The sequence below is a fragment of the Anastrepha obliqua genome, chromosome 3 (genome assembly GCF_027943255.1).
Source record: "Anastrepha obliqua isolate idAnaObli1 chromosome 3, idAnaObli1_1.0, whole genome shotgun sequence".
Taxonomy (NCBI): Eukaryota; Metazoa; Arthropoda; class Insecta; order Diptera; family Tephritidae; genus Anastrepha; species Anastrepha obliqua.
The window spans coordinates 106,446,179-106,459,842 of NC_072894.1; the positions used below are offsets into that span (position 1 = coordinate 106,446,179).

General features: G+C 37.5%; 2 protein-coding genes across 2 annotated transcripts in view; both read right to left on the bottom strand.

Moving 5' to 3' along the window:
- Positions 1 to 13,664, bottom strand: part of LOC129242144 (uncharacterized) — a 228,347-nt gene that overhangs the window by 189,701 nt on the left and 24,982 nt on the right. The gene's annotated exons all lie outside the window — the stretch shown is intronic.
- On the bottom strand, positions 8,141 to 8,757 carry LOC129242145 (uncharacterized). Its single transcript, XM_054878707.1, has 2 exons — positions 8,506 to 8,757; positions 8,141 to 8,449 (listed from the first exon to the last, which is right to left on the bottom strand). The coding sequence occupies exons 1-2, from the start codon at positions 8,755 to 8,757 to the stop codon at positions 8,141 to 8,143; spliced, it is 561 nt and encodes a 186-aa protein (XP_054734682.1).

Sequence of the window (13,664 nt, forward strand, 5' to 3'; positions counted from 1 at the left end):
CAGCCATTTGTTGGCAGGCTGTAAAAGTAAGGGCTGTTGAAGAGCACAGATCTTATTACCAATAACCAGCTTGTGTCACTAGTGAGAGTGAAACTTTTCAATGCGCCACTCAACTGTAAGTGTAGGAATACAAAACATCTACGCAGTGTCCTGCTGTGCTAATGACACTCCCAAAATCTTATCCTATCTTATATCAGTTTACGATTGAGTCTCTTTCAACTTATAAGAAATCATTTCTTTCTTTTCGCAAGAATTAATAACAATTTATCACTTCTTTTCTGTTGCGGTGTATCATCTGTTGTGCGGCAAATCAAACACGTGTTTCCGTCATGCTATGTTACAAACAAATACAACTAATTTTACAACTGTTACGTGATTTTCAAGAGCTCTCCTCAAGTGCATATCTGATACTATATTTGGCTTTGTTTTCTTTTGCAGAGTTTTGTACGAATATGTATATATGTATATGTGTGGGCGTACACATCGACGCACCATTGGCACACTTATATTTGGGTTTTCCATTCATTGTTTCATATGTTGCATAAGTTTTTTATTTGGAGCAGCTGTGTATATTTGGAATTTAATAAATCGATGGTTTTCGGGAAAAGTGACATAATTCAAAAATAAAAATGCGACACCACTACTGAGTTGGGTCAGTTTTCTAGATAAGTGACGCGCCAATTCGATCACCTGACAAAACGACACTAACGCCATCTCTCAGAATTGCTTCAAGATTCGCTTATGACGCTTTTCCATATAAAAATATATAAACTCTGTAGTTGATTTTTGCTTTTAACGGCAAAACTCCGAATTTTGAGCTGTGTCGCTTTTCTCGAAAACCATCGAAATATTGGAAAATTTCATTTAATTTTGCTTAATCCCTATTTTGATTTATTTTAAATACAGATATTTTAGTGAAACCATATTTGTAAGGGCCTAATTTTTGAAAAGCTGAAAAGCCGTCATCACAATCACGTTACCTATCCAGAATGGACCCCGACATACTCAATAAATATCCGGCATATGAAGGTATCCCGAACGATACTAACCACCTATTCACATGCCACCTTGTTGTTGTTGTTGTTGTTGTTGTTGTAGAAGTGGTTGAGTATTTCTACTGAAACTCGCGGCCAGCACCTTTTTACTACCACTGTTTTCGTGTGATGATGTCTTGTTTTTTTTTCTTTCTAAGTCAGATCCATTTAGTGAGGTCCAAGTATAGCAGCAAATTCTTTATCTCGATGTCTGAGCAAAGTCGTGCCCTAGCTAGCCCTAGACATTCACATAAGTAGTGGAAAAGAATTTCCTTCACCCCTTCCGCTTGACAGCTTCTGCAGATGGGATTGAAAGGGAGGTTGAGTCTGGCTGCATGATCCCCTACCTTCCAATGACCTGTAACGGGTGCAGTTATACATGAATTGTTTGGCCGAGAGCAGCCTAACAGATAATTCGTCCTTTGGATTTTGTACGACGGACATGTGTTTTTGTTGTAGTTAGTACATCTATGTAGTTATTTGCTTGCACCTTCTTTCGGCTAAATCATGATAGCGTGAAGGAATGGATGCTTTTATTGTGTTTATGTCTGTGGTCGAACGTTTCCTTGCAAGCTCATCCGCCATCTCATTACCCCGTATGTTCCTATTACCGGAAAACCATTTCAATATAATTTCAAGCCAATGCCTAAGCATTTCTAGTTCCTCTCCACACTGTAAGACTAGTTTGGATGATATGGAGTTGGAGTCTAAGTGCTAATAGTAGTGCCTGGAACACGCTGGCGTAGTCAGGAAGTCGAATTGGCTGAGATAGGTTGAGCAGCTCCGAATGGAACCCAGCTCCCACACCACAGTTCATCTTAGACCCGTCAGTATAGATTTCAATATCGCATCTTTCAAACATCTTCCCTTTGCCCCATTCGGTTGTCGGTGGAAAACGTACCGTAAAGTCGTTCTTGAAGTGAAGGTGGGGGACTGTGTAGTCTGATTTGTTTTTGATCAGCGAGAGTCCCTGTAGGAGGATCTTGCTGTGACCGTACGATCTTGTGTCCAGCTTTCTATTTCTCAAAGTCTTGCCGCGCTGCAAGTAGCGATTGTTTTTATATGTAAGTCCAATGGTAATAGATGAGTTAGTACATTAAGCGCTTCAGTAGGACTGGTGCCGCATATGTTATTATTAACCATACAATGGCTGTGTAGGAGCATTTGGTTGGAGACCCCATTTTTTACTCAACATTCTCTTACACGTCTAAAGTGCTATATTCGCTTTCTTTTCCCTCTACTCTAGGTTGGACCTCCAGCTGAGTTTGGGATCTAAGATAATACCTAAGTGTTTTGCCTGTTGGGTTAGCATAAGACTAACGCCGTTTAATTTTGGGGGATTAAAGTTTGGTATCTTGGTTCTCTTAGTGAATAGCATCAGTTCAGTTTTGCTCGGATTTACTCTTAAACTACAGTCTGTGGCCCAATTGCTGAGTAATCCTAGAACTCCTTCCATAACCTTACTGATTACGGTTGGAAACATTCCTGAAATCATAAGCCCTTTGTCATCCGCGTACGCCACTACTTTGATTCCCTTTCGGTTTAATTTGGAAAGGATATTGTTGACAACTAATAACCATAGCAAGGCGGATAAAACCCTTCCCTGAGGGGTTCCCCTGTTGACAGAGCGGTTTGCCGTGCTGCTGCCTACCTCACCGATGATTATTCTAGTTTTGAGACTTATTTCTGTACCTAACATATTAAGAGCCTCAATTATGGATCTTGTGCTAACATTGTTAAAAGCCCCCTCTATGTCGAGGCCACCTTAAACCCATTTACTTAACACCCGTCTACCTTCAGATCCAACACGTAGAAACAGCATATTTGCTGGGCATACCGTTAGATGAGCAAGACAATGAAGATCAACAAATAAACTAAATGCACATAAACAGCAGCAACTTGCAAAAAATTTATTTTGCATTTTCTTGTAGAATAATTCTCTAAACCGTTTATGAAAAATTAAGAATAAGTGATTTCGGTTCATCGATGACCAATACGAAAAATTTAAATGCGTTTCCCTCGAAACTTTTATACCCAAATTTTTTGCAAAATCTGCGTTCAAAACAAAACAAAGTTCAAAACTTTCAAAAAAAAAAAAAATCATCCCAAATTTATTAAAAAAAAGTATTTCATATATCGAAAAAAGCATACCCTACTTCCATTCAAAATATTTTTTCTTCTTTCATAGCATTACAACGCGGGGTGCGTCAAAGCTTCCTTCAAAATGCTCCTCCAAAGCAGTCTATCTTGAGCTGTTGTTTCGAAGTTACGTACTCCCAACTTCTTAAGATTGAGTCCCAATGGTTCCTCGGTCCGCCTTTGGCCTTCACATCCATTAGCTTTCCCGTCAAGGCTTTCTTCACGGTACAATCAGCAGGCATACCTAGCTATCTTATGCGCTGCGCTTTAATAAAACGTACAGCTGGCTCGTTCTGAGCTAGATCGTTCAGTTCAGAATTCAATCGAATTCTGTAGGTACCATTATTCATTCTTATTGGGTCAAAGATCTTTCTTAAAATTTTTCTTTGCATGCTAGCAATCTGCGCGTAGTCATCAACCTTAAAAGTCCATACCTCACAACCATACGTTTGGATTGGTCGAATAAGGGTCTTGTACATAGTTAACTTTGTAGCTTTAGACAGAAGTCGGGACTTGAACAAGTTAAGGTGGACGTAATACGCTTTGTTGGCGGCGTTGATGCGATCCCTGACTGCGAAAGTTGAATCACCACTACATGCGAATATAACTCCTAGGTACTTAAAATGCTGCATTGTTTCAAAAGTATAGGCTCCACATGGAAAATTTCCATCTGCGCAGGCCGCTTCGATTTCAACAAATATTTGGCTTTGCCCTCATTTACAAAAAGACCAATACCGTTCGCAATTGTAATAATTTTTAAGAAAATTTCTTTTAAATCATTCCTATTTCTTGAGAGAATAGCGCTGTCATCTGCGTGAGCACATATTTGGATTGTTTTAGTTATCAAGGTACCACCTTTGTTGACTTCCCTTACAACAAAGTGCAGCATCAAATTGAATATGACTGTTGATAAGGCATCACCTTGTTTTACACCTGATTCAATAGAGAACGACTCTGCGAGCTTCCCATGAATTATCACTTTTGCTTGGGTATTTGTTGCGCTAACGAGCCTTATTAGTTTGGTAGGTATTCCAAGAATAAGCAATATGTGCTGGATCCTATCTCTCTTAATACTGTTGAAGGCTTGTTTGAAATCAACGAACAGGCAATGAACATCTGGCCCGTATTCATAGTGTTTTTCAAACATTTGGCTAAGAACAAAACATTGGTCGATTGCAGACTTGCCTCTACGAAACACGCCTTGGTAGTCTTCAATTATTCTTTCGGCATATTCGTCGATTCGTTCATAGAGAAGAGCTTGTAGGACGTGTTAAGCAGTGAGATACCACGATAGTTATCGCATACTTTCTTATCACCTTTCTTGTGTACTGGGATTGGGATGGTATGGATTCTTTTTTCCATACGTCCATTGTTAAATGGTGGAGGTACTTATGTAAATCCTCACCACCTTCTTTCAGGAGCTCAGCCGCTATAGAATCTTCGCCGCTTGCCTTTCCATTTCGAAGATTTTTAAGGCCATTCAGAATATAATTGTGAATATACAGTGAATATACAAGTCAAACGATTAGAATTCGCTCGAATTATGAGTCATCCTGCCGACTTGAATAAATAGTGTTTCGAAAGAAACGCCTTTAAAATTCTCAGTGCTAGTTCAGTTTAATCCTGTGAGTATGTAAATTTTAGGGAATAAAAGGATCTAATAAGCAAAAAGCGACTTTTTGAAAGTCCTATAATTGACACAAAATCCTTAAGGAGCAGTTGCTCGCAAAATTCTACAAAAACTGAAACTCTTTTTGAGTAACGCTCAAATCGCGCCTAACAATTTTCAATTGAAGGTCGCATCGGTAGAAACACGACCTACGTTTATGTTATTGTTGTTGTAGCAGAATAAACATTCTCATATATGCACAGGGAATGCTGCTGTAGTGACAGTTCTTGATCACTTATAAATCCGGGTCGTTCCGATAACGTAAGAGAACTGACTGTGGCGGAAACGTTTATGTCTTGACAGTCAGCTTGCGGTGAAGAAACTGCTGAGCAATGGCTACAATTATCATAAATTGATTGAAATTTGGGCAGAACAACGTGTATCGGGTCGCCTATAACATAAATTGATCGATATAAAATTTTTTCAACTTAAAGAGGCGGGGATCCCAGCAGACTCATACGAAATTACAAATCTCGAAATTTTTGGGACTAACGGAAGATTTAAACATTTTGCTAATGGCGTACGAAATTACAAGTCCCGAAAGTCCCGAAATTTTTGAAACTGAAAAAAGACCGGGATTCCGAGAAGTGCATACGAAATTACAAATCCCAAAAATTTTGGGACTATCCGTCGATTTATGAAATTTTTGAAAATTGTGTACAAAATTACAAATTCGGAAATGTTTGGGACTAAAAAAGGCTGGGAACCCTAGAGGTGCATACGAAATTACAAATCCCGATACATTGGGACTATGGGAAGATTTATAATTTTTGCAAATTGCGTTCGAAATTACAAATCCCGAAAATCCCTATATTTTTGGGACTTAAAAAATACCGGGATCCCGGGAGGCTCATACGAAATTACATCCCGAAACTTTTGGAACTTAAAAAAGACAGGGATCTCGGGAAGTTCATACCTATTAAACGACGTCAATTTGCTTAGATTGACTTAACAATCAGAACGCCAAAAATCAGAAATATGTGCCAATTACAAATTCATGTAAAAGCATCGGCGTGAACACTAAAAAGGCAAAGTAAGCACAAACACACATTACATACCGACAAGCATAAAAATGAGGAGATTTTCAGAGTGGGTATTATTTGACTGTCAATCTGCCCAAAATCTTCGATAGCTACCAAATATACAAATACATACATACATGTATGTATGTGTATCTCCAAGTATGTATGTATATATGTACAACTTAATCTAAAATAATGACTTCAATCAAAGAGCATTTGAAACAATACCACAACAACAAACAGGGCACAGCAACAAAATAAGTAACGCAACAAAAAATACACATACTATACACCTAATAGCCCAACAAAAAGCAAAACTATAAAATAAAACTCTTAGCACCGCACACCAACCAATTCTCATATTGAAAACAAGCCCCACAACATTCAAATGTAAATAGAAAAAATTCGCTTACAGAGGCGCTTTGACATGAAATATGACAAGAATTAGGTCAGTGGGGATGATTCAAAGCAGAAGCGGGAGTTTTAAGTATTTGTGTTGAAGGAAACCATTCAGTATCGTTTTTCAGAAAGAGCACAATAAAATTTTATTGGAGGCCCATTCAAATGCCTAAGGGAATTGTGGCGCTTGAATCAATAAAAATATGCTTTAGCAAGGCGAGAAAGGAAAATTTAACATTTTTCAAGCAGAAATGTTTAATTAAGCAAGCGATCTTACACCCACTGAACAAACACATATTTGGTACAACAGACACTTTACAGTTGGTTGATTGTCATCAGCTGGAGCGGAATCGTTTGTTAGTTCGATTGAGTCAACTGTCAGCACCTTTTCTTGATATGTTACATTTTCGTTGGTTAATTGACAAACGTTTTAATACGTATTAAAAGTATATTCAAGCTTTGTAATACTCTATTTTTGGCCATGAAATGTTAATCAGAACTCTAGCTATGTAGTGTAGATGTTACAGTGAAACACCGAAATCCGGAGAATGTCGACTTTCACCGGTGAATGTCAACATTCACATAGTCTCTTGGTGTATGTCCGAAATATTTGCTAAATACCCTTATTTCTGACTTACACCGGTAAATGTTGACATCCACCATGCGCTAATGGTGAATGTTGAACATATTGGAGATTGTCATTTTCTTTAAACTATTATGACACTGTTACCTTTCCTGAGAGGATCGAGTGGAAAACAAACCCAAAATGGATGAATGATGATTCACAAAAATCGTACACTGATGGATCAAAAACACCTTATGGTGTAGGAGCAGTAGTAGTGGGGCCCAGAATCCACAAATCATTCACTCTCACCAGGGACACCACCATCTTCCAAGCGGAATTATACGCATTAATGGAAGCAGCAAACATCATGCAACGTAGAAACCACAAGATAGTAAAGATTAGAATACTCTCGGACAGCCAATCAGTTCTAAAAGCTTTGGATAGCTATACCCACAACTCAAAAACTCTCTTAGAATGCCACAAGGCACTCAACAACCTGGCATCCAAAAAAAAATGTCGCATTAATTTGAGTTCCAGGACATGAGGGATATGACGGCAACGAAAAGGGAGACTTTCAAGCCAAAAAAGGGGCAGATGTAAATTTCATCGGAACAAGTCCCATATTTGGATTTAACAAAAACAGCCTAAAACAAAAAGTAAAATACTGGGCCAAAACTGTATTAAATCAGCATAGGAACAATGTGGAGGGTCTTAGACACTCCAAAAAGTTCCTAAGTTTCAATGCTAAAATAGCTAACATGGCCCTCACGTTAAACAAAAAGAGTATTCGCACTCTCACAGGCGCCCTCATGGGTCACTTCACCTGCAACAAACACTTATGTACATAAATTAGGCATAACTAACACCAACACCTGCAGATTTTGCTGCGAAGATGAGGAGTCTATAGAACATCTTATCATCGAATGTCCGGGGTTGACGCATAGAGGGAAAAAGTTTTTAAACAAGTTCATGCTTACAGATGAAGACGTCCAATCACTTCCTTAGAAGGATCTGGTACAATTCATAAATATACTTAACAGTCAATAGACAGCATGGGGTGCACAATAGATCAATATGGTCGCAGTGCTAAAGGCCCATACCTTAACCCTTTACTACCATTAACCATTAACCATTATGACACTTTGAATTGTACAAGAGTCCTTTGCATTTACAACTGCATTTATTTGAAGAACACTTCCTTTTGCAATGACAGCGTCTATAGCATTGTCCCCCGCTTCTCGAATTAGCTGCAGCTGCTTCTCTCAGCGACATTTCTTGAAAAGAAATCTTATCTATGGAAAGCAACTTTTTTTTACAAATTACGAACTGTGTAAAGCTGCTTGAGGGTACCATTTTTATTTGCCAGTTTGTAGAAGTCGGAGTTTTCTATTCCAACAACAACCGCTAACACATTTCGGTTATCTGTATGACCACGGTCGCCATCAGGGACTTGTATCTGTACATTATCACCAATTTGAGCATTTGTGAGGCGCGTAACATTTTTGTTGCTTGCAGTAGTAGATTTTCTTTCGCCGCCGCTCTTTTTGTAGAAATCAACGCGTGTTTCAGTCAGAATTTGATGTGAAGACGTTATAGGTTGTAGGTTCTCTTCAATATTTTTCTTTGGAATATGGTTTTCAGTATGACCACCGCGAAATTTTTGTTATAAGAATTAACAGTTTCTTCAAGCTGTTCTTCGGTTTCGGAAGTATTGGCAAATCCTTCAAGCTGTTCTTCGGTTTCAATATTTGCGATTTGTTCGCCAGGGAAAGAAGACAATGATATGCCTCTTTTTGCTTTAACGCCAAACATGGCCTCATAAGGACGGCGTATTCCTTCGTGGTATGTAGTGTTCTTGGCAAATTGAACAAAGGATAAACCATCTGACCATTTATTTGTATCGTTATCGTTCATCCATGCAGTCGGCATATTCTGTATATCCTGATTGGCCCTTTCAACTGAGCCTTGTGCTTGAATGTTTCGGATATCACTTGATTACTAAATTTCTCTGCCATTATCTGATTGCAATATTGCTGGTGCACCAAATGTTAAAAGTATTGAAAGAACGTGATGCGCTACTTTTTCAGCTCTGTTAGTTTACAAAGGTCGTAGCTGGACAAACTTAGTTAAATGATCTTGATACACCATTATGAACTTAGATTCGTCATCTCTGTTTGACTGCAGATCTATCCGATCAATTTGACATCTTGAGTTCAATTCACAACTAACCATTGGCTTCACAACAATACCTGTCTTAGGAGCACTGCGTTTCATTTGACACTGTTTGCATAAATTTAAATACAACATTACAACTTCATATGTAATATTTTCGTATTTAACTTGCAACTCTTTAAGAATACGTGTTCTTCCTCCGTGGCCTATTCTGGTGTAAGTGTCATATAGTATACTGCACAATTCTTCATTGGTAACATAATACTGTACTACTGTGGGCAAAAAGTAAGGTGGATTTGGTTTTAAAATGAAAAATCTTTATTTATTCTTGTAAATCAATTTCATCCCCTTCAAAATAATCCCCTCTCGATGAAATACACTTATGCCAACGATTTTTCCAATCTCCGAAACATGCCAAATAGTCCATCTCCGGTATAGCCATCAGCACCTTCTTCGATTCAGCTTTTATCTTCTCAATCGACTCGAAACGCGTTCCCCGGAGTGGTCTCTTGAGTTTTGGGAATAGCCAGAAGTCACACGGAGCCAAATCAAGCGAATACGGTGGTTGCGGAACGATATGCGTGGAATTTTTGGCGAAATGGTCACGAAGAACGAGTGCAGTGTGAGACGGTGCATTATCGTGATGCAAAAACCAAGAGTTTTTGGCCCATAATTCTGGTCTTTTTAGACGACGCATAACGCTCAAATAATATTCCTTATTAACAGTTTGGCCAGGTGGAAGGAATTCATAGTGCACCACACCACGAAAATCGAAAAAAACTGTCATCATGACCTTTATTTTTGAACGACTTTGACGTGCTCTTTTCGGTCTGACCTCGCCTTTAGCACGATATTCGCTTGATTGGTCGGTTGTTTCAGGGTCGTAAGCATAAATCCAAGTCTCATCTCCCGTAATATTGCATTTGAGCTTGCCCTGATAGTCTGAAAGCATTGTTTCACACACATCAACGCGACGACTTTTTTCCAAGAAATTGAGAGTTTTCAGTACCAAACGAGATTTGACTGTTCGTAGGCCCCAATGGTCTTTCAAAATGGTTTTCGCAGATCCTTCTGATATTCCGATCATATCAGTAAGGTCTTTAACAGTCAACCGACGATTTTTGAGCACTAACTCCTTCACTTTATTGACGTGTTGGTCATCTGTTGACGTCGATGGTCGTCCGGAGCGCCCCAAGTCGTCAACACGTTCATTTTTCTGCGACATGATCGAATCACCAAATGCCTTCTGCAATATGCTAAACGTTTCCGCAGCCGAAATTTCATTCCGCAAACTAAATTTAATGGCACTTTTCTGCTCAATCAAATCAGACATTGTAAAAATCGAAAAATGCACTCTTGGTCGTTTGGTAAACACAAGCGTAAATATATTACTGATAATGACATTCATATGAAAGTTGGCCTAGATGTTATTAACAGTGCTGCCAACTCATGAAAAAAATAACTAGAGCGAAATTTTAATTCCGCGAAGTTTGACAAATAAATTCACCTTACTTTTTGCCCACAGAGTATGTTCGTTTCCCCCGGTTTTAATGGTACAATTAATTTCTCTTCATCCTTAATTTTTAAAACATCAAAATGTTTTAATCGTCTGTAATCCAAAGGTGTCTTGCATTTAATTTTAGCAGAAACCACTTCAGAAACTATTTTAGAATAGTTTTCTTGAGAAAAATAAAAACAACTGTCTTCTCGTTTACCCGCAATTAATGCATTTAACTTTTCAAGATAAAGATCACGATTTACTACAGTATCCATTTAGTATAAATTAGTTTCGGACCTCCACCACAGCATATCTGTGATTATCGACACACACCGGAGACTGTTCGAATGTACAAGAATGTAATGAAATATTCGATCTTTCACCGACGTATTTGGTATCTGTTGACATTCGCCGGTGAAAGTCGACATTCTCCTATTTCGGACATTCACGGTAACATAGATACTTCGATTTGAAGGAGAGTACCGATTAATCTGAATTTCCATGAACAACGGACGAGAATCATACAAAAAAAATATATTTCATAAATCGTGAAAAAATACTCGTAATTAAAGGTCATGGTAAGATGACTAATTTTCTTCCTGTATCGACTATCTTGAGCTACTTAATACATCGGTGATGTCCTCTTGGAAAAGCTACTTTTTACTTCAGAGCAAATTCTAATATTTTAGATCTCTGATCTACGTTTATGCCCACATGAAGATTTTACAAAATTGCAGAGAAATTGAGAACAGATTTTCAATAGTTAGTTGAAGAGTTTCTGAGCAAAATGTGCTATCTCCAACTAAAACAAATCCAATTAGCGTCGTTAGCATACTTTTCAAATTTCTTTCACTTCGACAATTTTTAAATTAAGAGCAAAATGGCATAAGTGTTTCTTAGAACAGCATCGTCGGCATATTGCGAATTTTTGGTGTTGCTGGTGCTTCACGCAAGTTGCCAGCATTCATATTAAGAAATTTACTGCAGTGAAAATAAAATATTTCAACTTAAAAATATATCAAATAAACGAGAATGAGTGCGACTATTTTTGGAGAAAAGCGCACATGGCGCACCGGCACCAACAGCAGCAACAACAACTACAAAAATATCTGAGCATCAACTGCAGCACGTCGCTGACTAGACAAATGGGCAGACAACGCGGCAACGTATCAGTCGGCCAGTATATCCGTCAGCCAACCAGACACAGTGACAAGTTGGCTAGTGCCAGCGGCAGTGGAACAACTGAAGGCATCAAAGAAGCATAACAACAACAATGTGAAGCACATAAAATAGGAAATTGAAATAACGGCGCGAATTATCGTGAGCACGTCTGCTTTTTCTCTATAAAAACAAAAATAGTGAGAGGGTGTATGCACGCCTTCTGCCGACGAGAGTGCCAACGTGAATGTCATCAGGCACACGGATTGGCGTTTTTATTGCAGGGGCGGTGTGGAGAATGTGCGTAATTAAAAAGAAATTAAAAGAAAAAATATTTATAATAAGAAACTGAGATTTTTTATTTATGTAAAAGAAGAAGACCTTTCTTCTTGCTGTTACATTTTGAAGGAAATACAAAACTTACTGCAAGATTTATTGCCTACTAATTGCAACACAGCGCACGACTTCAAGAAGTCTCTATATAGAATGCAAATGAAGTTGGTGAAAAAAATGGGGTAAAATAAATTGCTGCTCGTGGTAATTGGATGCTTGGAAAAACGCGCCTTTTTGCAATTAATTCAATGTAACAATTGTTATTTCAGCATTTTTACGCGTATAACAGAAAACGCGGATGCAGTGGGAAACCAATGTTGGCGCAGCTGTTTCCTTTGCACGAATTAATGGAATTCCTAAATGTGGGGAAATTTGCAATGCAAGCAAAGGCAATAACCGTTTAAATAATGAATAGAAGCAAATGCAAATGTTTACTCGCCCCCTTTGAAAAGGTAATAAGCGCGCTCCAATTTAAATTTATGCACACTTTTTTGTTTTACGAACACATGTTTTAATTTTTGATAATTTTCTTAAATCTAATTTTATTGAACTTGCAAATAATTTTTATTTTTTATTACGTTTTCTTTTATTTGCTTGCATTTTGCTAATTTTTTATTTATTATCTTATTTGAATAGTCTTTGAGACCTAGAAAATAAAACCACCTAAGCGACTTTCGAACAAACACAAGGTAAACCAGTCGCTTGTCTGCGGTGGATTGTCATTAAATAAGCCGAAATAAAAAGCGGTGAGTAATACAGTGCGCGGGCACAACCAAATATATCTACGCGTAGTGGCAGTCAGTCAAAACAAGTCAAAATGGAGAGATAAACATCTGGAAATTAGCGAAATGAGTAACAAAGGAAAAGCAATTTGAGGTAGGGAGTATGGCATTGAAGACGAACCGTACAAAAGTGGTTAGATAATTATTTGAGAGCCAAAAATGGAGTTTACTGCTGAAGTGGCTGGGTAGTGCTAATGAGGAAATCTTCTCACAACCGAAAATATTAGCAGCGATGCCAGGTCAAGTGATCCAAGTATTTAAGATTTGTCGTAAACTTTTCTGAAAATTTGTTTATTTGTAGGCCCGAGTATAAGAAAAAGTAAATTGAAAAAATTTTGTAACAAATTTTTATAATTCTGAGATTTATTCTGTTTTGAAAATTGTATAGAGTATTTTAAAGCGAAATGTTTTATGTTTTTTTTTTGACATTTTCGCAATTTTTTTTTTAGTTTTTAAGATAAAATAAACAATCCTTTTGTACGTTGAAAATTTTGATAGAGTATAGGATTGTTTTTTAGCATTTTTAAATTTTTTTTTTTTACTTTTAAGGAAAAAATATACCTTTGAATATATATATTTTTTTAATATTTCATTTTTATTTTTTTCAAGTTTTTTTTTTTACTTTTTAACTTGGAAAACAATTTTTTTTAAACCTATTTTATTTTAACCTTGAAAATTTTGGTAGAGTATTTTAAAGAAAAATATCGTATTTTTATGCAGACAATTTTTGAATGAAATATATTAAATTTTTCAAATATTTTTTTTTTTAATTTTGGTAGAGTATTTTAAAGTGGAATATCTTCGGCCGCCGTAGCCGAATGGGTTGGTGCGTGATCACCATTCGGAATTCACAGAGAGGTCGTTGGTTCGAATTTCGGTGAAAGCAAAATTAA